Source organism: Oryctolagus cuniculus, chromosome 17, assembly GCF_964237555.1.
Source record: "Oryctolagus cuniculus chromosome 17, mOryCun1.1, whole genome shotgun sequence".
Lineage (NCBI taxonomy): Eukaryota > Metazoa > Chordata > Mammalia > Lagomorpha > Leporidae > Oryctolagus > Oryctolagus cuniculus.
The window spans coordinates 18,353,014-18,372,298 of record NC_091448.1 but is presented as its reverse complement, the minus strand read 5'-3'; the positions used below and the strand labels follow the sequence as shown (position 1 = coordinate 18,372,298).

General features: G+C 62.8%; 1 protein-coding gene across 2 annotated transcripts; it reads left to right on the top strand.

Moving 5' to 3' along the window:
• The first annotated feature begins 814 nt into the window (after positions 1-814).
• On the top strand, positions 815-18,833 carry PLCD3 (phospholipase C delta 3). 2 transcript variants are annotated; one of them, XM_002719190.5, is made up of 15 exons: positions 815-1,099; positions 10,564-10,725; positions 10,817-11,045; positions 11,354-11,483; positions 12,884-13,112; positions 13,382-13,583; positions 13,737-13,881; positions 14,420-14,572; positions 15,518-15,664; positions 15,813-15,963; positions 16,166-16,282; positions 17,083-17,249; positions 17,377-17,512; positions 17,617-17,766; positions 17,904-18,833. In XM_002719190.5, exons 1-15 carry the CDS (start codon positions 955-957, stop codon positions 17,990-17,992), a joined length of 2,352 nt encoding a protein of 783 aa, XP_002719236.1. In that variant the 5' UTR covers positions 815-954; the 3' UTR covers positions 17,993-18,833. The 2 variants fall into 2 exon arrangements, with proteins under 2 accessions (XP_002719236.1, XP_017204732.1); XM_017349243.3 differs by lacking the exon at positions 815-1,099 and adding an exon at positions 3,940-4,031.
• Positions 18,834-19,285: the final 452 nt, after the last annotated feature.

Below are 19,285 nucleotides of genomic sequence, written 5' to 3'. Positions count from 1 at the left end.
ATAGGAACAAAACTCAGGACCTCAGCGCGGAGTCCCCAAGTTGAGGACATCTGAGCACCGGTGGTGCGTGGAAAGCAGGTGGCACAGCTAGGTCCTTTCCCCGAGGGTTGGCCAGCGGCGGCCGTGTGCTCCCGGCTCTCCGCCCCGGGCTCGGGCACCCGCTGCAGGCAGCGCAGCCACCGGACACCCCCTCCCCCCGCGCCGCTCTCAGACTCGGGGCTCCACTGCAGCCAGGGCACCCCCGACGCGGTCACCAGGGCCCGCGCGCCGTCGCTCTCCTGCGGTGAGCCACGGACACCTCCACAGCGTCCGGCGGCTCGGCAGCCAACCTGCCCGAGCCTCGAACCCCAGAACCAGCGGCCGGGTCTGCAGGCTTGGCGCCACCTCGCCCTCCGCGGACCAGTCCGCGTGGAGATTACCCACGGAGGGGGCGGCAGCCGGCGTGGCGGGCTGGGGGTGGGGTAGGGGAACCCTATGACGTCACTGCCAGCGTGTTCCTGCCCACCCCGTCCCGCGTGGCTCCGCTCCGGGTTCTTCGGGGATCCCACGTCCGAGGTCGAGCCGACTGCACACGCGCCCCTTGTCTGGCTCCCGCCAAGGAGGGGGCGACGGTGCCACAGGGCATTCTCCCCCGCAATGGGGACCCGGGCCCCTCCTGGGGCCCGGAGCCCAGGGGCACTTGGGGAGGCGCAAAGGCGGACGCAGGGGCGCACCCGCGCCCGACCAGGGGTCCCCGCCGCCCGGTGCGGCCCTCGCCCCGCCCCCTGCGGCCCGCCCCCCGCCCAGCTCCTCCCTCCGGCCGTCCTTCGCCGTCTCCTCCTCCCGGCTCCTTCCCGGCGCCGCTAAGTTTCTGCGCTCCGGATCGCACGCAGAGCCGGGGCCGGGCCTGGACGGTGTTCCCGCTGCCCTGCCCCGGCGCGCAGACCCTGGGCCCGGCCCCGGCCCCACCGAGCCATGCTGTGCGGTCCCTGGAGGAGCTGCCGCCGCCCGCCCGAGGAGTCCCCGGTGCCCGCTCGGGACGCAGCGCCCCTCGAGCTCCCGCCCGCGTCCCCGGAGAGCGGCGCCAGGAGGCCCGGGCTGCGCGCGCTGAAGAAGATGGGTCAGTGACGGGCCGGGGCGTCCGGGGTGGGCGCGGACTGTCGCCGGGGGCGCAGCCGGGGAGGGCAGAGGCGTCCTGGCCAGCCGCTCGCGGGCTTCCCAGGTTGCGTGGGGTCGAAAAGGCTATGGCGAGGCGCGAGGTGCCAGCACGGTCCCGCCTGGGGTCGCACCTGGGGTCACCGGGGCACCCTGGGCAGGGCCAGGCGCTCAGGATGTCCGTCGTTTCCCACCAGGAGGCGCCCGCGGGTCGTGCTGGAGCGCAAATTTGGGCAAGGGGCGGGATGGGGTCCCTGAGGTCAGAGACAGTGGGGCGGGAGCGAAAGGCTTGGGGTGTCCCTCTCGCCTCCCAAACACCTTCCAGGGAGCGCGGGGTGGGGCGGGGGCGATCAGGGGGCACCTCCCAAGCCTGCCCTCCAGCCTTGGGGGCAGCAGCAGTGCCGCTGGGCAGGACCGGTCTGACTGGTGAGCACTCAGCGGTGGGAGAAGTCCCCTAGAGACGGTTGGGGGGAGTCCCTGAGCTTCCGGAGCACAGCCCAGGCCGGGCGACACCTGGGATCCTCTTCACCTTCCAGAGAGGTAATGGCGTAATTCCCATGTTGACTCAGACACTGCAAGGGATTTGTCTCCGAGCCCACGGCAAGTAAAGGATGAGCTCTGATTAGCCCCCAGGCTGTGCCCTGTCACAGCCACAGGCGGCCTGAGAGTCTGGGCAAAGTGGCTCACTGGGCAGGTGATGGGCTGGACCGGCAGGATGTGGGGGAGAGCATTTTGCGCAATGCCAAGTGTAGCTGTGCAACCAGCGAGGGCGCATTGGAACTGCCGCTGTGAGGGTGCACGGGGGGGGGGGGTGGCGAGGGAGCAGGGGGCAGGGCTGACCCCGAAACTTCTGCAGGTCTTGGGGTGGAATCCAGGGGGCCAGCTGCCAGCCTCCTCTCGCCGCTCCCTCAGCCTGCATGTTTTGGGTGCTGACTGTGTGCTGAGCTCTGTGCCGTTCTACACACACACACACACACACACACAGGAGATCTCTGCCCAGCTCCTCATTCAATCATGAATGCGTTCAACAAACACTCAGGACTGCCTGTGGTATGCTGTGCCCTGGGGCGTCGACAACTCACAAGACAGGCACAGCCCTAGCACCACTGGGACTGGTTGGGGTCAGGAGGGGTCAGGAGTCAGGGGGCGGGGCTCAGAGACAGCCCTGCTGTACCCCAGAGCCAGAGGGAGACTCCAGTGGACCAAGCCAGGGTGGGGGAACGCAGGAGGCGGCCAGACCCTCCAGGCCCCTCCTTGTGGCCGTAGGGACTTTATTGGAGAACAGCAGGAGCCCCAGAAGTCTTGGGCTGGCGGGCAGGCAGGAGGCAGCCTGTGTGTGTAGTGTAGGGTGGAGGCTGGGGTAGATGACCGCAGGGGTGAAACAGGAGACCCGCGGGCTGGGGACTCCCGTGGAGAAATGCGCTCTGGGCTGCAGGTGCAGCGGAGATGGGCTCTGGGGCCTCCCAGCAGGTACACCGGGGCTGGCTGTGTGGCCGGATCAGAGAGGTGCCTCGGAGTGGGGGGAGGGGTGCTCCCAGTGCCGGGAAGTGATGTGGTTTGGTAAGGGGAGGTATGGTGAGGCTCCTTGCACACCCATCTGCCAGTTCACTCCACACCAGTTCCCTGAGCCCCAGCAGGGCATAAGGCCAGGGGCCGCGGCGATGGAGACGGGTGGCGCACGGTGCAGTGGGCAGAGTCACCTGTGGACCAGTCAGACGCCGGCACGGGCGCTCCGGGCACGCCTGAGTGGGTGTCACCGCCTTCCTCATACTGCCCGGTCCCGTGACTGCCATGGGAGGAAAGCCCAGCCTCTGGGGATTGCCCCAACCTGAGCCACAAGGAGCCTAGGCACAGGGTGGAGACGGAACCCAGCGACCTGGGGCCCGGCCCCTCAGGCCATGGGGGTGGGGAGGGCCTGGGCCTATGGGAGAGCCGCCTCCACACCCCTGGGGCCCGCCCCTCCTGCCCCTCCCGGGCTGACCCTCAGCGCCCATCAGTGCCATCAGTGCCGCACCCCTTAGGCTAACAGAAGCAATTTTATTTGAGATCAAGATTAGGATCTAGGGCAGGGAGCGGCTACGAGGGGCCCCAGAGAAAGGGAAGGGCCTTGGCTCCGGGCAGCCAGGAAGGGGAGCAGGACTGCCCCCAGGGAGAGTGCCAGTCCCGAGTCACCTGTGGCTCTGGCCCGGGCTGGGCTGCTGGCCTGGCAGAGGCCCCGTGAGCATGCAGCTGCCCCGAGCCTGTGGAATCTCCCACAGCCATGGCAGGTGGGAGTCAGGTGCAGTCACGCCTGGGGGCCTCCCGGAAAGGGGCAGCGCCCCTTGTTTTCAGCGATGGTTCTTCACGGCCAGAATTAGCGAATACTAATCAGCACCTTTGCCAGACGGTGCCAGGGCTGTCACCATATTATCTCATTTAACCGGAGATGGGTGGTATGGTGAGGGGGGCTCCCAAGAGGTTTGGTGCCGGGCCCAGAGTGCAGAGTCACGAGTGGCTGAGAGATTTGAACCCAGCAGTGTGGGCCGGAGTCCCTGCTCACAGCGATCGGTACGGGGGCAGGGGCTGCCAGCCCTCTCCTGGGGACGGCCTCCAGGTCTACGCTCATACAGTGGCCTGTCACCATCAGGCCATCTGAGCCACTCGCGACTAAAAAGCTATTTGCTGTTTATCTGAAATTCACATTTGCTGACGTCCTGAATCTTACCCAGCCACTCTGTCTCCCCAGTGCCCCGGGTGTGCCCCCGCCCCGAGGCCCCGCCCCCAGCCCTAATCTTTCCAGTGGGCAGGGGACTGAGTAGGCAGAATCCGGACCTCTCCCTGCCCCGCCCCTGCACACACACCAAGTGCCTGGGGCTGGAGAGCTGATCTGATGGCCCTTCGTGGGTGTCCGCTCCGGGGTGAGTGGGCTGCTGGGGCAGGGTTGGCAGGCGGGGAATGTGTGTGTGTGTGTGGGGGTCTCTGGAGCAGCCCTCAGCCCCGGCAGGTAGGTAAGGAGGGCTGGGGGCTGGCCTGTCCCCGCCCTGCCTCCTACCCCCTACCCCCAGCCAGGCTTCACGCCTGTTTTGCGAGGAGACAGCCATCTCCCCCTCCCCATGTCGCACCCGCGGCCCTCCTGCCACCGCCTGTTTTTCCTAACGGGTGATTTTCCAAGGAGCATTGCCGGCCCTGGCCCTGAGCCCCGCCCCTCCAGCCTGGGTGTGGTGATGGCGGCCAGGACCCCCGGAATTCCAGGCTGCCTGAGCCTGAGGACTGAGGGCCGGAGCGCCAGGGGACTCTAGGCCGTGGTGTGTCCTCTCCCCGAGCCACTAGGAAACGCCACTCTCCCTCCTCCCCCTCTGCCTTGGCTCCAGGCTGCCGTGTCTCACATTCCTGCCCGAGCCCCGTGTGCGCTGGCTGCCGGCTCTCGCTGCCTGCTTTCCTCCTAAGCTAACCCACCTTTCTGCCTCCAGCCACCACACACACCCCGTGTGCATGCCTGGGGAGCCCCGCAGTGCTCCCCCTACCCCACCCCTGCATGCACCCTCCCCCCACCCTCTGCCGTGCGCTGGTCACTGGGCATGGGGTTTGGCTTTCTGCGCTCCAGTGGCCCAGCTGTGAAAAGGCTGGGTTTGGAGGCTCCCCACCAGCCCCTAGCCTTGGCCACACAGACAAAGCTGCACAGGCCACAGACCACACACAGCTCACACTGCTCAGGCCGAAGGTAGAAGCTGAGAAACTTCGACCCTGCCCAGTCCTCACCACCCTGGCCCCTCTCTGGGGGCCCGGATAAGCAGTGGGCTTGGCAGGGTGTCTGGGCCCAGCTGAGTGGTGGGAGGCACCTGTGGCCAGGTAAAGACCCCCAGGCCTGAAAAGGACAGGTCTGTGGGAGCGCCTGGCTGCCTCTTCCCTCCGGGGGCACGGGTTTCCTTCTTTGTTATCACATGTGGAGCCCCCGCTGAGGGCAGCCCTGCCTGGGGGTCGCTCACGGCAGCCACACACAGCGCTGTGGGGTTTGACCCCCACCTCCACGTGCGCCTCTGTCCCAGGACAAGGCGCTCGGCTGCTGGGTGCCTCTCCGGGGGTGGCTGTGATATGTTCGGTCACGTGCTAAAGACTCTGTCCACGGAGTGTGCAGTCCTCTGGCATATTATATTATTCAGCTTCAAAAACTGTGGCAAAGTACATATGACTAAAATAACTTTTTTTTTTAAAGTTACCCATTTGGGGGGGAGAGAGAGAGAGAGAGAGAGAGAGAGAGAGAGAGAGAGAGAGAGAGTTCCCATGCACTGCTCCCTGGCCTAAATGCCTGCAGTGGCAGGGACAGGGCTGGGTCGGAACCAGGACCTGGATCCAGGTGTCCCAGGTGGGTGGCAGGGTGGTTCGGTCCCTTGAGCCATCACCTGCTGCCTTCCAAGATCTGTGTTATCAGGAAGCTGGGGTCGGGAGTCGGAGCTGGGTATTGAACCCGGGTACTCTGATGTGGGACGCCCGCATCTTAAGCAGTGTCTTAACCACTAGACGAAATGCCTTCCCCCATTCTAATCATTCTTAAGTGGCGAACTCACTGGCATGAATTGCATTCATATTGTTGTGCAATAGGTCATCACCATTATCTAATTCCAAAACACATCCTCATCACCCCAGACAGAACCACTGAGCAGAGCTGCCACTCCCCGTGGCCCGTGGCCCCCTGTTGCCTGTAACCTACCCCCTGGGCGCCTCACGGAAGCAGAATCTGCCGCACGTTGTCCACCCGTGTCTGGTTCCCGTCATGTAGGGGCTGCTCGCTGAGGCCCGCCAGGCCCGCGTAGGTTGCGCCTCTTTTTGTGGCTGAGCGCGGCTCCATTGCGCGTCTGGGCAGGGTTTGTTACCATCCAACTGTGGCGCACACAGGGGCTGTTCCCACCTGCTGCGGCTGTCCACCCTCATTTTTCCTGCTGTTCCCCCACCCACTCAATCCAGGCCACAGCAGGAGGTGGGCGGCTGTGCACCTGTTCAGAGTCTGCGGGACTGGGCCTGGCAGGAACTATGAATGCTTCCTGGGCAGCGGGGCGGAGGGCCTGGCCCTCCTGTTGCCCCATTGCCTTCCCTCTGTCGGTCCTGCCCTTCCTGTCTGAGCCCCTGGGCCCCTCGCTGCCCAGGGTTCAGAAGCACAGCCTCGAAGTTCCCAGGCTGGTTCTGTGCCCTCCTTCCACTGGGGTCTGGCTGGGGCCAGCGTCAGGTGATCCAGGGGCAGTGTCAGGTGGCTGGACAGCCTGGATGTCACCTCTTCCCCCAGGAGTAGAGGCCCCCCTGGCTGGGCACCTGCCCTAGTCTGGGCCCGCCTGGACGAGACTGGACAGAGAGGCCCTGGTGACTCAGCTCCATTTCCGGCCTTCCTCACTCTCCAGCCTCCCCCGCCCCCACCCACCTGGGCCCAGCGCTGGCCCAGCCTGGTTGTCACGGCAACAAGGGTCTCCTCTCCCGGGTTGAGGGGGTGTAGAAGAGGTGGCCCAGCCACTTCCCTGGCTGCCCTGCCCCACCCCACCTGTTGGGTGATTTCTGTGCCGGGATTTCAGAGCCCCCAGGCCTCTGCCTGGGGGGGGGCAAGCTGAGGATGGGAGGCTCGTAGCCCCCGCCTGCCCCATCCACAGACAGTAGCTGCTAGCTAGGCTCTGCCAGGAGCACCATGCAAGGGAGTATGACCTCATGCTGCCCTCAGTGATTAAGGTCTCCTGGAATGACATTGTAGGTGTTTTTTTGTTTGTTTGTTTGTTTTGTTTTTTGTTTTGTTTTGTTTTGTTTTAATAATTAAATTGAAAAGTGCTCTTTGGAGTCAGGGAGACATAACTTCCACTAGAAGACAAATCAAGGACGGCTTCCTGGAGGAGGTAGTATCTGAATGGGTCCTTGCTTCAAGGACTCAGATATGAGGGAGAGAAGGGACAAAGGCTCAGAGAGGAGAGGCCAGGGATTCGAACTTGAGCCCTCAGGTCAGAGTTTGCAGGTGGGCAAGCCGGGGCCCTGGGACTACAGAGCCAAACTTGGAATTAGGGGTCCATTAAAGGGAGGGGAATGGGGGTTTGGCACAGTGGCTAAGACCCACTTGGGATGCCTGGTAGATTCCAGTCCTGGCTCGGCTCCATTTTCGGATCTCTGCTGATGAGCACCCTGGGAGACAGCAGCCATGGCTCAGTACTTGGGCTCCAGCCCCAGGACGAGCCAGATGGGTTCCAGGCTCCTGGCTTTGGCCTGGCCCAGCCGGGGATGCTTCAGGCAGCTGGGGAGTGGACCAGTAGCTGGAAATTTCTTTTCGCCTTTCACATCAAATAAAAATAAATTCACACAGATCTACAAAACGCTAAGGGGAGGAGGCCAGGCCGCTGTCACGCTGTGTCTGGCCCCCGCAGTGGGTTTTGGTTTCGCGATCTGGTTTATGGGCCAGAGCCTTCGCCTACAGATTCGGGTTCTGTTTCTCTGGAAACGCTGGGCTGCCATCCACTCCTGGCTGTCCCTTCCCTTCCCAAGGCCGCGGCTTCGCCTGGTTCCCACCCCTGCTGCTGCCCCTGGCTTTAGACTCCTGCTGGGACATTTGGAGCAGGCAGCACCAGGGCTGGGCACCAGGCACAGAGGGCGAGAGCGAGAGGGTCGGCTGCGCCGTGCAAATGCCCGACTCTAGAATTTGTACTGAATTGGGGGCTTGCTGTGGCCTCTTTTTGGTGGGGGGAACGGGAGGCTTAGGCCATGTAACAGAGGTGGGACTTGATTCCTGGACCCCAGAGCTAAATTCTGCTCCTGCCCTGGCTGCGGGGAGCGGAGAAGACAGAACGGCAGCAGGACTGTGCGGAGTTGGATGCCTGCTTCCACCGCCTCCCAGCTATGCAAATTTTTTTTTTTTTTTTAAGATTTATTTAGGTAGTGGGACGCGCCGGCGTGGGAGCGGGTATTGACATCCTATATTTTTAGGAAACAGGAAACTGTAGAGCTGAATTATTTTTCTCATATTGCTGCAGAAACTCCAAGCCTGGATCCCCTGTTCAGCAAGCCGATCACCGACATCGGGGGCGTTTATCGAAAAGGGGGACCAGGAGCCCCTCGCCCCTGCTTCATTCCCAGGCTCCCTGCAGGGCGAAGGGGGAGGGACCTGTGGATGGAAGCCGGGCTGAGGCGTGTGTGGGCGCTCGTGGGCAGCCCCCAGCTGGCCCCCCGTCTGGTCAGTGGTGTCGTGAGGACAGAGGGGGCTGCGGTCAGTCGGGTGGGCGGTGGTGTTTGCTCAGAGCCTGGGGTCCTTGGACATCTAGCCTTGTCCATAAGGCACGTGGGTGACCCCATGAATCTTGTGATCAGCTGGGGGGCCCTCTGGGGCCGGGGATACCACTCCCTCAGTCTTGTGAGTTAATGTCAGTGAAACAGGGCTTTTTGTTTTCTTTTAGTTTTTATTGATTTATTTGAAAGAGTTCCAGAGAGAAAGGAAGAGACACAGAGAGATTTTCCATCTGCTGGTTCACTCCCCAGACGGCTGCAACAGACAGGGCTGGGCCAGGCTGAAGCCAGGAGCTGGGAGCTTCATCTTGGTCTCTCATGGAGATGCAGGGGCCCAAGCACTCGGGCCGTCTTCCACTGCTTTCCCAGGCGCATTAGCGGGGAGCTGGATTAGAAGTAGAGCAGCCAGGACTCAAACCGGTGCCCATATGGGATGCCAGTGTCGCAGGTACAGCTCTTACCTGCTACACCACAGCGCCAGCCCAAGACGGGGCTTTTCAAAGACACTTTAAGTTATAGGAGGGAGATTGGACCCCGGGCTCCGCGTGTCTACTTCTGCCACAGCAACACGTGGCATGCACGAGGGCAGACGAGAGACAGATCATCTTCCATGAAGACAGACTTGCAAAATGCAAAAAAAAAAAAAAAAGCAAAATGCAAAAGTGAAAAAAAGATTTATTTGAAAGGCAACATTACAAAAAGAGATATCTTCCATCTACTGGTTCACTCCCCAAATGGCCACAATGGCCAGGGCTGGACCAGGAGCTTTCTCCCAGTCTCCCACATGGGTACAGGGGCCCAAGCACTTGGGCCATCTTCCACTGCCTTCCCAGGCGCGTTAGCAGGGAGCAGGATTGGAAGTGGAGCAGCCGGGACTCGAACTGGTGCCCATATGGGATGCTGGCACTGCAGATGGAGGTGTAGCTGCTACGCCGCGCACCGGCCCTCTAGCTGGGGAAGTTCCTGGAGCCTGTTTCAGTACAGCAGGTGCTTTGTCAGCATTTGCTTTCAAAATTTTAAATTATTTTCATTTTACTCGAAAGGTAGAGAGAGTGTTTCCATCCTCTCGTCCACTCCCTAAATGTCCATAATGACTGGGGCTGGACCACAGGCCAAAGGTGGGCGCCAGAAACTCTGTCTGGGTCTTCCAGGTGGGTGGCAGGGACCCAGGTACCTGAGCCATCCCGCCGCCTCCAGCGCACATGAGCAGTGAGCTGAAATTGGAGCGGAGCCTGGACGAGCAGGCATCCTGATGTGTGCTGGGCCAAATGCCTGACCTCAGCATTTGCTTTTTTTTTTTTTTTTTTTAAAGATTTATTTATTTATTTGAAAGGCAGAGTTACAGAGCGGGAGAGAGAGAAAGAGAGAGAGAGAGAGAGAGAGAAAGTCTTCCTTCTGCTGGTTCACTCCCCAAATGGTTGCAACGGCCCGAGCTGGACTGATCCAAAGCCAGGAGCCAGGAGCTTCTTCTGGGTCTCCCACATGGGTGCAGGGGCCCAAGCACTTGGGCCGTCTTCCCACTGCTTTCCCAGGCCATAGCAGGGAGCTGGATCGGAAGTGGAGCAGCGAGGACTCAAACTGGCGCCATATGGGATGCCGGCACTGCGGGTGGTGGCTTTACCTGTTACGCCACAGCGCCGACCCCAACATTTGCTTTTATTAAAGGAAAGTGGACACTGGACAGTGTCTGTGGGCTGAGAGTCACGTGGGGTGTGGCAGGGGCTGGGCAAGGGACCACCTTTGCTTCAGGGCCCCATGGGTAGGATGACACCTGTAGACCAGCCAGGCAGGGCTGGTGCCAGAGCCGGGCGGCCAGGAAGAGGGGTGGGAGGGGCTTCAAGACTTTGCTGGAGGGCACTGAGCCCCCAGGCACCTACACCAGGCTGTTCTGCAGAGCCCCGTGTGTGTGTGTGTGTGTGTGTGTGTGTGTGTGTGTGTGCGCGCGCAGGGGGTGGGAGTTGTTAGGGGTGTGGTGGGGGTGCCTGGGGCTGCTAAACCTGAAGCCAAAGGGGGCGATGGTCGCCTGTTCAGAAGAGAGGCCTGCAGGGGGCGGGGACCCTCACGGAAGGGTGAGGCCTGCGGTTGGGGGAGCTCCGGAAGACGGGGGTGGCAGGGACCACCTGGGGACCGGGTGCAGGGAGCCCTAGGGAGGGAATGCGACCCTGCAGGAAGGGCCGGGCCCAACCGCAGGTGCGTGTGCCCCGCCAGGGCTGACCGAAGATGAGGACGTGCGAGCCATGCTGCGGGGCTCCCGGCTCCGCAAGATCCGCTCCCGCACGTGGCACCAGGAGCGGCTGTACCGGCTGCAGGAGGACGGCCTGAGCGTGTGGTTCCAGAGGCGCATCCCGCGCGCGCCCTCCAAGCACATCTGTGAGCGGGCCGGCGGGGACGCGCGCGCCGGGCGCGGGCACGGGGCCCCGGGCTTCGCCCTGCAGCCCTGACGGGGCACCCCCCCACACAGTTTTCGTGCAGCACATCGAGGCCGTCCGCGAGGGCCACCAGTCCGAGGGCCTGCGACGCTTCGGAGCCGCGTTCGCGCCCGCGCGCTGCCTCACCATCGCCTTCAAGGGCCGCCGCAAGAACCTGGACCTGGCGGCGCCCACGGCCGAGGAGGCGCAGCGCTGGGTGCGGGGCCTGGCCAAGCTGCGTGCGCGCCTCGACGCCATGAGCCAGCGCGAGCGGCTCGACCAATATCCTGGCCTGGCGGGGGCGGGAGCCGGGCCCCTGCCCTCAAGGGGCCCAGTCCGAGGTGGTGCCCTTGGCCTTTGGAACTGGGGGGTGGGGACATGCGCCCTGGCCTGAGCTCCCACCAGTGGGGGAGGCACGACCCCTCCTGTAGGTCCCCTCCCCAGTCTCATGGAGGAGACGCTGCGCCTATGCCCTGGGGAGAGAAACAGCCCCCGCCCCCCGGGAGCCCGCAGATCCGGGTGAGGGAGACCTCCCTGCCCCCACGGGGGGGGGGAGCAGTCTGCTGTGGGCCTTTCCTGAGCACCCACACCTGGATACACTGCTATCTGCACCGCGCAGACTCCAACCAGGACAGTAAGATGAGCTTCAAGGAGATCAAGAGCCTGCTCAGGATGGTCAACGTGGACATGAACGACATGTACGCCTACCGCCTCTTCAAGGTGGGCTGCCCCGCCCGCCCCGCCACGCCCCGCTGCTCCCCTAGCACCTGCGTTCCCCCTCATCTCCCCTCCCCTGCCCCCAGCGTTTTGGTGCCGGTGGCTGGGCCTGGGCCTGGTTCCTCGTCCCCCCTCCCCTGGGGTCCCTGAGCCAGGAGGGATTGGGGAGAGGCACCGGAACTTCTTTCCTTGCCCTCAGGCGGAGCCAAGGGTAGGGTGGCACCTCCCCCACCCCCGAAGTGAGCAGCAGAGTGTGCAGGGCATCTTGGGGCGTCTTGTCCACACACATGCGCACCCTCCCCCGTGCAGCGTGTGCTCCACGCGTGACCCTGACCTCATGAGAGCGCAGGCAGCGGGGCAGGCTCTGCACCTGTGACCCGGTCAGAGCAGGCGGCACATGCCTGTGCTGCCAGCCTGTGACCCTGAGAGACGGGAGAGGCCGTGGCACCTGTATAACTTGGGCCGCGTGGACCTCACCATGCAGCCTAGTTGAATGTGTGTGTGAGGACCGTAAGGTGGAATGGGCACTGTGGCGTAGGCGCTCCGTCTTGCCCTGGTCATTTCTCCTCCCACATCTTGATTCCTGGGCTGTACGGGCAGAGGGACAGGCACTGAACCCGAGAGACCTTCCTTAACCCAAGAGGTCCCAAGTTTCCAGTTCTGGGAATATCTCAAGGAAATGGACACAGGTGCATCAAAGTAGGTTGGAAATCATAATACAGAGCTTATATATTCTTTATCATCAAGAACCGAAAAAAAGGTTGTGCTGTAACTAGGATACTGGTGCAGCATAGTAATATATATATATATATGATATATGCCATCCTATAAATAAGACGCCAGGCAAATACTCTTACATACATCTCACAAAATACACAAAGAAGTGACTTCCAGGACCTGTTCATCAATCATTTTGGGTGCAGAGGAGCGGAACCCTTCAACAAAGGGCTCGGTGACATTTTCGACGACGTTTCTGTCGGGTTCGCACGGCGTGGCTGGTTTGGGCCTCGTCGCTGCCCTGGCTGTTGGAGAAGCCTGTGCCGTCTGGCCGCTCTGAGGTCATCTTGGACAGACTCGCTGCAGGAATACTTTGCTTCCTTCCTCCCCGTGGTTCCTCATGGCCTCGCTGTAGGTGTGCTAAGCAGGTGTCTCTTTGGCAATCCAGCGCCCTTACGAGATCTTTCTTGTCTTTGCTCACCCCTGGGAAGGTGCCACGTGCTTACCTCTGCGAGAAGCGGGCTATGTGGGAGCCAAGCCGCCGTGTCTGTCCACGCCGCCCCTTGGCTGGGGCACGGTCGCTCTACCCCTCATTTCCTTGTGTCCTGTCATTGACCTTTGCCGAGTGAGTCCACGGGAGGGCGGTTCGTTCCCACAGTGACGCAGTGTGCCCCCCCCCCCCCCAGGAGTGCGACCACTCCAACAACGAGCGGCTGGAGGGCGCAGAGATCGAGGAGTTCCTGCGGCGGCTGCTGGCGCGCCCGGAGCTGGAGGAGCTCTTCCACAGCTACTCCGGCGAGGACCGCGTGCTGAGCGCCCCGGAGCTGCTGGAGTTCCTGCAGGACCAGGGCGAGGAGGGCGCCACCCTGGCCCGCGCCCAGCAGCTCATTCAGACCTATGAGCTCAACGAGACAGGTGGGCTCTGGCGGGGTGGCCTTGGGCCAGTGCAGCCGAGCCTGAGCCCTTGGGCTTTGCTGTTCCCGGCTGTGGCCACCATGGCGGGTGGGGTGGGGATGGGGGGAGGTCCCCTCGCCCCTTCCAGACTCAGCTTCCACATCGGTAAAATGGGAGGTCCTGTGTCCTCCAGGGGGCTCACTGGGGAGCAAACGGCATGAACTGGGCGGAGTCTGGTCCAGGCGGGCCTTGAGGGGCACTGGGGCCACTCCCCCTGACTTTCCCTGTAGCCAAGCAGCACGAGCTGATGACGCTGGATGGCTTCATGATGTACCTGTTGTCGCCTGAGGGGGCTGCCTTGGACACGGCCCACATGTGTGTCTTTCAAAACATGCACCAGCCCCTCACCCACTACTTCATCTCCTCCTCCCACAACACCTATCTGACCGACTCCCAGATCGGGGGACCCAGCAGCACAGAGGCCTATGTTAGGTACTGGGCGTGAGAGCTGGCTGGGGACCCCAGCTTGGAGGCGGGGGCGTGTGGGACTCCCACTCTGGGCTGCCTGGGGCCTCGCCTGCCCCTGCCTGCCCTTGCCCTGCCCCGTGGTGCTCCCTCCACACCTGCCCGCCTGTCCATCGGCAGGGCCTTCGCCCAGGGGTGCCGCTGCGTGGAGCTGGACTGCTGGGAGGGGCCCGGCGGGGAACCCGTCGTCTACCACGGCCACACGCTCACCTCCAAGATCCTCTTCCGGGATGTGGTGCAAGCCGTGCGTGACCACGCCTTCACGGTGCGCCCCGGAGCCTGCCCGGTGCCCCTGCCTCTGCCCACACCCCAACCACCCTCAGGGCCCCCGGGGGGACCCCCTGCCTGCAGAAGTGGCACTTGGATGAGTGCTGCGGGGCCCAGTGGCAGTGGTGCAGCTGCTGGCGCCTCCCAGCTGGCTTTCTGGGCGTGGATGGAGATCAGGAGCCCCCGGGGTGGGGGGAGGTCTGGACGGTGGGCGAGGACTTCCTCATCCTGACTTCCAAAGAGTCAGGCCTAGGAGGAAGCCTGTACACACTGCGGCTTACCAGCTTACCGGTCCTCAAACCTCGGGGGTGGGAGTTTGCCACCGAGCTGACATGGTCAATGTCATTAACACTTGCTCAGCCCTATCAGAGAACACCATTCTTGCAGCAGGCCTTCAGCCTGTGGGGGCCAGTCCCTCCTAACCTCTGCCCCTCCCCAGTGTGCGCCCACACCTTTGCCTGCCTGTGCTGACAGGCCTGAGGGTCCTGGCAGGGGGAGGGGGAGTGGCTCTGAGCTGCTGCCCTTCCCCACCGCAGCTGTCGCCATACCCTGTTATCCTGTCCCTGGAGAACCACTGCGGGCTGGAGCAGCAGGCTGCCATGGCCCGCCACCTCCGCACCATCCTGGGGGACATGCTGGTGACAGAGGCCCTGGACCCCCAGAACCCCGAGGAGCTGCCATCCCCAGAGGTGACGACCCCTGGCAAAGGGAGGATGTGTCTGTGGACCCCCCCTCCCCGCCGTGTGTGCCCTCACCTCCCCTGCTCCCCTGTCCTGACCTCTGCCACCTGGCTCTCCATTCTTCACGGTGCCCACCCCACCCTCTCACCCGGCCTTCAAGGGTTCCATGCCCTGGCCCTGCCTGCCTGCTCTGTCCCCGCGTGCAGAGCCAGTTCAGCGAGCGAGGCTCGGGTTGGCGCTGGAACTCCCTTCCTAGCCATCTGAGCTTGCCAGGCACCACCTGCTTAGCGTCGCAGCTCAGGGGCCCCAGTGACGCAGCAGATGAAGCTGCCACCTGCATGGGTACCGGTTCAAGTCCCGGCTGCTCCGCTTCCAATCTAGCTCCCTGCTAATGTGCCTGGGAAAACACTGGAAAATGGTCCAAGTCCCTGGGACCCTGCTACTTATGTGGGAGACCCCCCCAAAAAAAAACAACCTCACAACAGATGGGGCTGGACCAGGTCGGAGCCAGGAGCCAGAGGTTCCAACCAGGTCTCCCCTGTGGGTGGCAGGGACTCTAATGCTTGAGCCATCCTCCCAGGCACCTTAGCAGGGAACTGGATTGCGAACAGAGTACCCAGACACACACTGGCACTCCTGTATGGGACGTGGGCGTGCCAAGCATTGGCTTAACCTGCTGCACACAACGCCAGCCCCAGGACCTTTTATGAAGGGGGGGCCTTCAGTCCTGAGCTGCCGCGTTCCTTTTAGCCGCGGCTGCGCAGTAGCACTGTGACGTATGCAGGACCCGCGCCAACTGATGGTCTTGTAGGTTGTTCTTCACTTCTTCCTGTTAGAACCGCCACTCACCTGTGTGTCCCCCCGCCCCAGCCTTCACGTGGTGGTGGGTGCCCCCACTGACAGGATGGCACGGGGGCCGAGGCCTTCATCCCCCCCCCCCCTTGGCTTCTACAGCAGCTGAAGGGCCGCGTCCTGGTGAAGGGGAAGAAGCTGCCAGCCGTGCGGGCCGAGGACGGGCGGGTTTTATCAGACCGGGAGGAAGAGGATGAGGAGGAGGAGGAGGAGGAAGAGGAGGCAGAGGTGGCAGAGCAGAGGCGTCGGGTGAGTGAGCCTGGCCAGGCCAGCAGGCTTGGGGGAACGCGAGAGCGGTGAGGGAGAGGCTCAGTCCTGCCGCCGAGCTGGGTGCCGGTTGGGGTCGGGACGGGAAGATTGGAGGGCCAGGGGGTGCCCGCTGAGGCTGGTCTCCCAGGCCAAGCAGATCTCCCCGGAGCTGTCGGCTCTGGCCGTGTACTGCTGCGCCACCCGCCTGCGGACCCTGTGCCCCGGCCCCGGCCCCCCTCAGTCCTGCCGGGTCAGCTCCCTCAGCGAACGCAAGGCCAAGAAGCTCATCAGGGAAGCAGGTAGGAGCCGGGACAGCAGGTGGTGGGCTGGGCGGGGCGAGTGCTGAGTAACAGGCGATGCTGGTCTCAGGCCAGGGCTGGGAGGGTTGGAGGCTGGGGGGCGTGACTGCTCCTCTCTAGACAGGGGAGGCAGGGAGGTCACGGCCCCGGGAAGGGGGGGTACCTGGGGCGCCTGGCCCAGCCCTGCCCCAACTCTGCCCAGGGAACAGCTTCGTCAGGCACAACACCCGGCAGCTGACCCGCGTCTACCCGCTGGGCCTGCGGATGAACTCTGCCAACTACAGCCCCCAGGAGATGTGGAATGCGGGCTGTCAGCTGGGTGAGCGGCCGAGGGGCAGCCAGGGGCTTCCGGAGGGCGGGAAGTGCACTTGGTGCTCTAAGTCCTAGAGAGTTGTCCACGGTGGAGGAGAAGCCAGTCGGCCTTGTTTCTTCCTTTTTGGTGCAGATTGTGATTTATTTTCATTTAAACGAACTTATTAATAGGTTAGTTCCGCAGGGTCACAGCCAACGCCCGATTACACCAGAATCCTCATTGAACGTGATATTTAGTGTGGTTTCCAGAGACAATTCCCTTCCCTCCCTCCCTCCTTCCCCTTTTCTTCCTTCTTTCTTCTTTTTTCCTCTTATTTTTTGATAAAGTTTTTTAAATTTACGTTATAGTCAGAGCCTTGCTTGCTCTTGACAAGGTCGGTCTCCCAGTTTTACGGGGTAGGAACTTCCACTCCCCTCCCCTGCCACACACATACACACACGAGACACAGACACACAGATAGACACATGCACACACAGAGACAGACACACAGACACCCTGGCAGTCCCACCACATCAGCAGTGACAGGGTGGGCTTCAGGGCACCCTGAGCACCAGGCTACCTATGGAAACCCCAGCCCTCCTGGTCCTGAGTCTGGGGCTTCGGAGCCCTTCCCACTCCTCCTCTAACCTCTCCCTCAGCCTTAAGGGATACCAGGGATGTTTCAGGCGTTGGCAGCAGGGGCTGGGTACCCTGGGAAGGGGGTTGGGACCCCCTGAGTCCTCTCTCCAACAACACCTGTTTCCTGCAACTGAGCAGTGAGCAGAGGGCCCCACGGGGGCCGTGCTCTGACCCCACTCTGTCCACAGTGGCCTTGAACTTCCAGACGCCGGGCTACGAGATGGACCTCAATACCGGGCGCTTTGTCATCAACGGGCAGTGCGGCTATGTCCTGAAACCTGCCTGCCTGCTGCAGCCCGACTCCACCTTTGACCCTGAGTGCCCCGGGCCCCCCAGAACCACCCTCACCGTCCAGGTCAGCAGCTGCATCGGGTCCAGCCTGGAGCTGGCGCGTGCCAGTGTGTCGGTGGCGGGGAGGCCGGACACAGGTCTGGTGTGAAGGCGGCCGCGGCGCTGAGGCCAGGCCCTTCCCTCGTCCCCAGGTGCTGACTGCCCAGCAGCTGCCCAAGCTGAACGCCGAGAAGCCCAACTCCATTGTGGACCCACTGGTGCGCGTGGAGATCCACGGGGTGCCCGCGGACTGCGCACGCAGGGAGACCAGCTACGTGCTCAACAACGGTGGGTGGGCCCGCTGGTGGAGACCAAGACGGAGACCGAGACCGGGCTGCGGGCGGGGGCGGACATGGAAGGCAGCAGGAGGTGACCGCCGCCCTCTGCCCTAGGCTTCAACCCCCGCTGGGGGCAGACCCTGCAGTTCCAGCTGCGGGCTCCAGAGCTGGCGCTGGTCCGCTTCGTGGTGGAGGATTACGACGCCACGTCCCCCAACGACTTTGTGGGGCAGTTCACCCTGCCGCTCAGTAGCCTGAAGCAAGGTTGGTGGGGGCGGGCGGGCGTGGGAGGGGGCTCCCAGCCTTGCTCCCCTTGGAGCCTGGGGTTTCCTCTGCAAGCCTGCCCAGAGCCAGGCCCGCGCCCCCCAGGGGCGGCTGATGCCTGGCCGCCCTCCCCCCAGGGTACCGCCACATCCACCTGCTGTCCAAGGACGGAGCCTCCCTGTCCCCAGCCACGCTGTTCATCCACATCCGCACCCAGGGCTCCTGAGGGCCCCCGCGCCACCCTGGCTCCCTGGCTCGGCTGAGGGCGGGACGCACGCCAGGTGCTGGTCTCACTTGGCTGCTGACGCCACAGCTGCTCTGCTGTTCAGAGTTCCCCCCTGAAGCACAGGCCAGGCCACTGGTCTGTTCCCCGCCGAGCTGCTCATGGGACCTCCCCACTCCTAGGGCCTGGACATGGCCCTGATCTGCTCCTCCTGTCCTCAGCCCACCCCCCACCCCCTGTCTGCTGCTGGCAGATGTGGGGAGCAGGACCCGGTGAGCCCTCAGCCATCCCAGCCTCGACCCCTTGCCCCACCGTGGGCATCGGCCGGCCTCAGCCTGTCTCCCCACGTAGGTGTTCCCCTAGCTGTAGAACCTGAGTCCCCTTCTCTTCCCAGACAAGAAGGGAGCCGAGGCCAGGGATTTTGGCAGTAGGATTTTGTGTCTTAGAAGAGCCCTGAAGAGGCCATAATGAGGTTATTTGAAAAAATAAAGAGGCTTGGCCGGCGCCGCAGCTCAATAGGCTGATCCTCCGCCTGCGGCGCCAGCACCCCAGGTTCTAGTCCTGGTCGGGGCACCGGATTCTGTCCCGGTTGCCCCTCTTCCAGGCCAGCTCTCTGCTGTGGCCCGGGAAGGCAGTGGAGGATGGCCCAAGTGCTTGGGCCCTGCACCCGCATGGGAGACCAGGAGAAGCACCTGGCTCCTGGCTTTGGATCAGCGCGGTGCGCCGGCCGCAGCGGCCATTGCAGGATGAACCAATGGAAAAGGAAGACCTTTCTCTCTGTCTCTCTTTCTCACTGTCCACTTTGCCTGTCAAAAAATAAAAATAAAAAAAAAATTTAAAAAAACAGGCTGTTTCACCCCTGCTGCCCCTCACGCCTCTATGACCCCACAGCCGCACGGGGAGGGACCTGGCTGGGGAGGGAGTCCGCTGGGCTTCTTCGCCAGCTCAGCTTGGACTAGCCCGAGGCAGCAGGAGATGCCACAGCTCAGAATAGCTCTGACCCTGCTCTTAGCAAAGCTGCTGCCAGCATCATGAGACACAGTCACACTCACTGCCTCAGACACAGGAGGGACTGCAAACGGGGAGGGGGCAGGACTGTCAGGGACCCCAGACCTCACTTTCCAGGACACATGCCAAGGACTTGAGGCTCCCCTTCCCCCAGCCTAACAGCTTGTCAGAAAAGAATGGTGAACCACCAGAGGGTGGCCTGGGATTGGGCGGGGCTAGGGCTTGGATCAGCTCCAAGTCTTGCAGGAACCAAACCTGGGGCTGGGGCAGATGCTGAGAGTGCTGTTT

Excerpts from the sequence above, each read along its gene's own strand:
- PLCD3 (XM_002719190.5), top strand. The coding sequence starts at position 955 with ATGCTGTGCGGTCCCTGGAGGAGCTGCCGCCGCCCGCCCGAGGAGTCC. Across the intron at positions 14,573-15,517 it reads AGGAGCTGCCATCCCCAGAG|CAGCTGAAGGGCCGCGTCCT; the intron begins GTGACGACCCCT and ends TGGCTTCTACAG. Across the intron at positions 15,964-16,165 it reads GAAGCTCATCAGGGAAGCAG|GGAACAGCTTCGTCAGGCAC; the intron begins GTAGGAGCCGGG and ends AACTCTGCCCAG.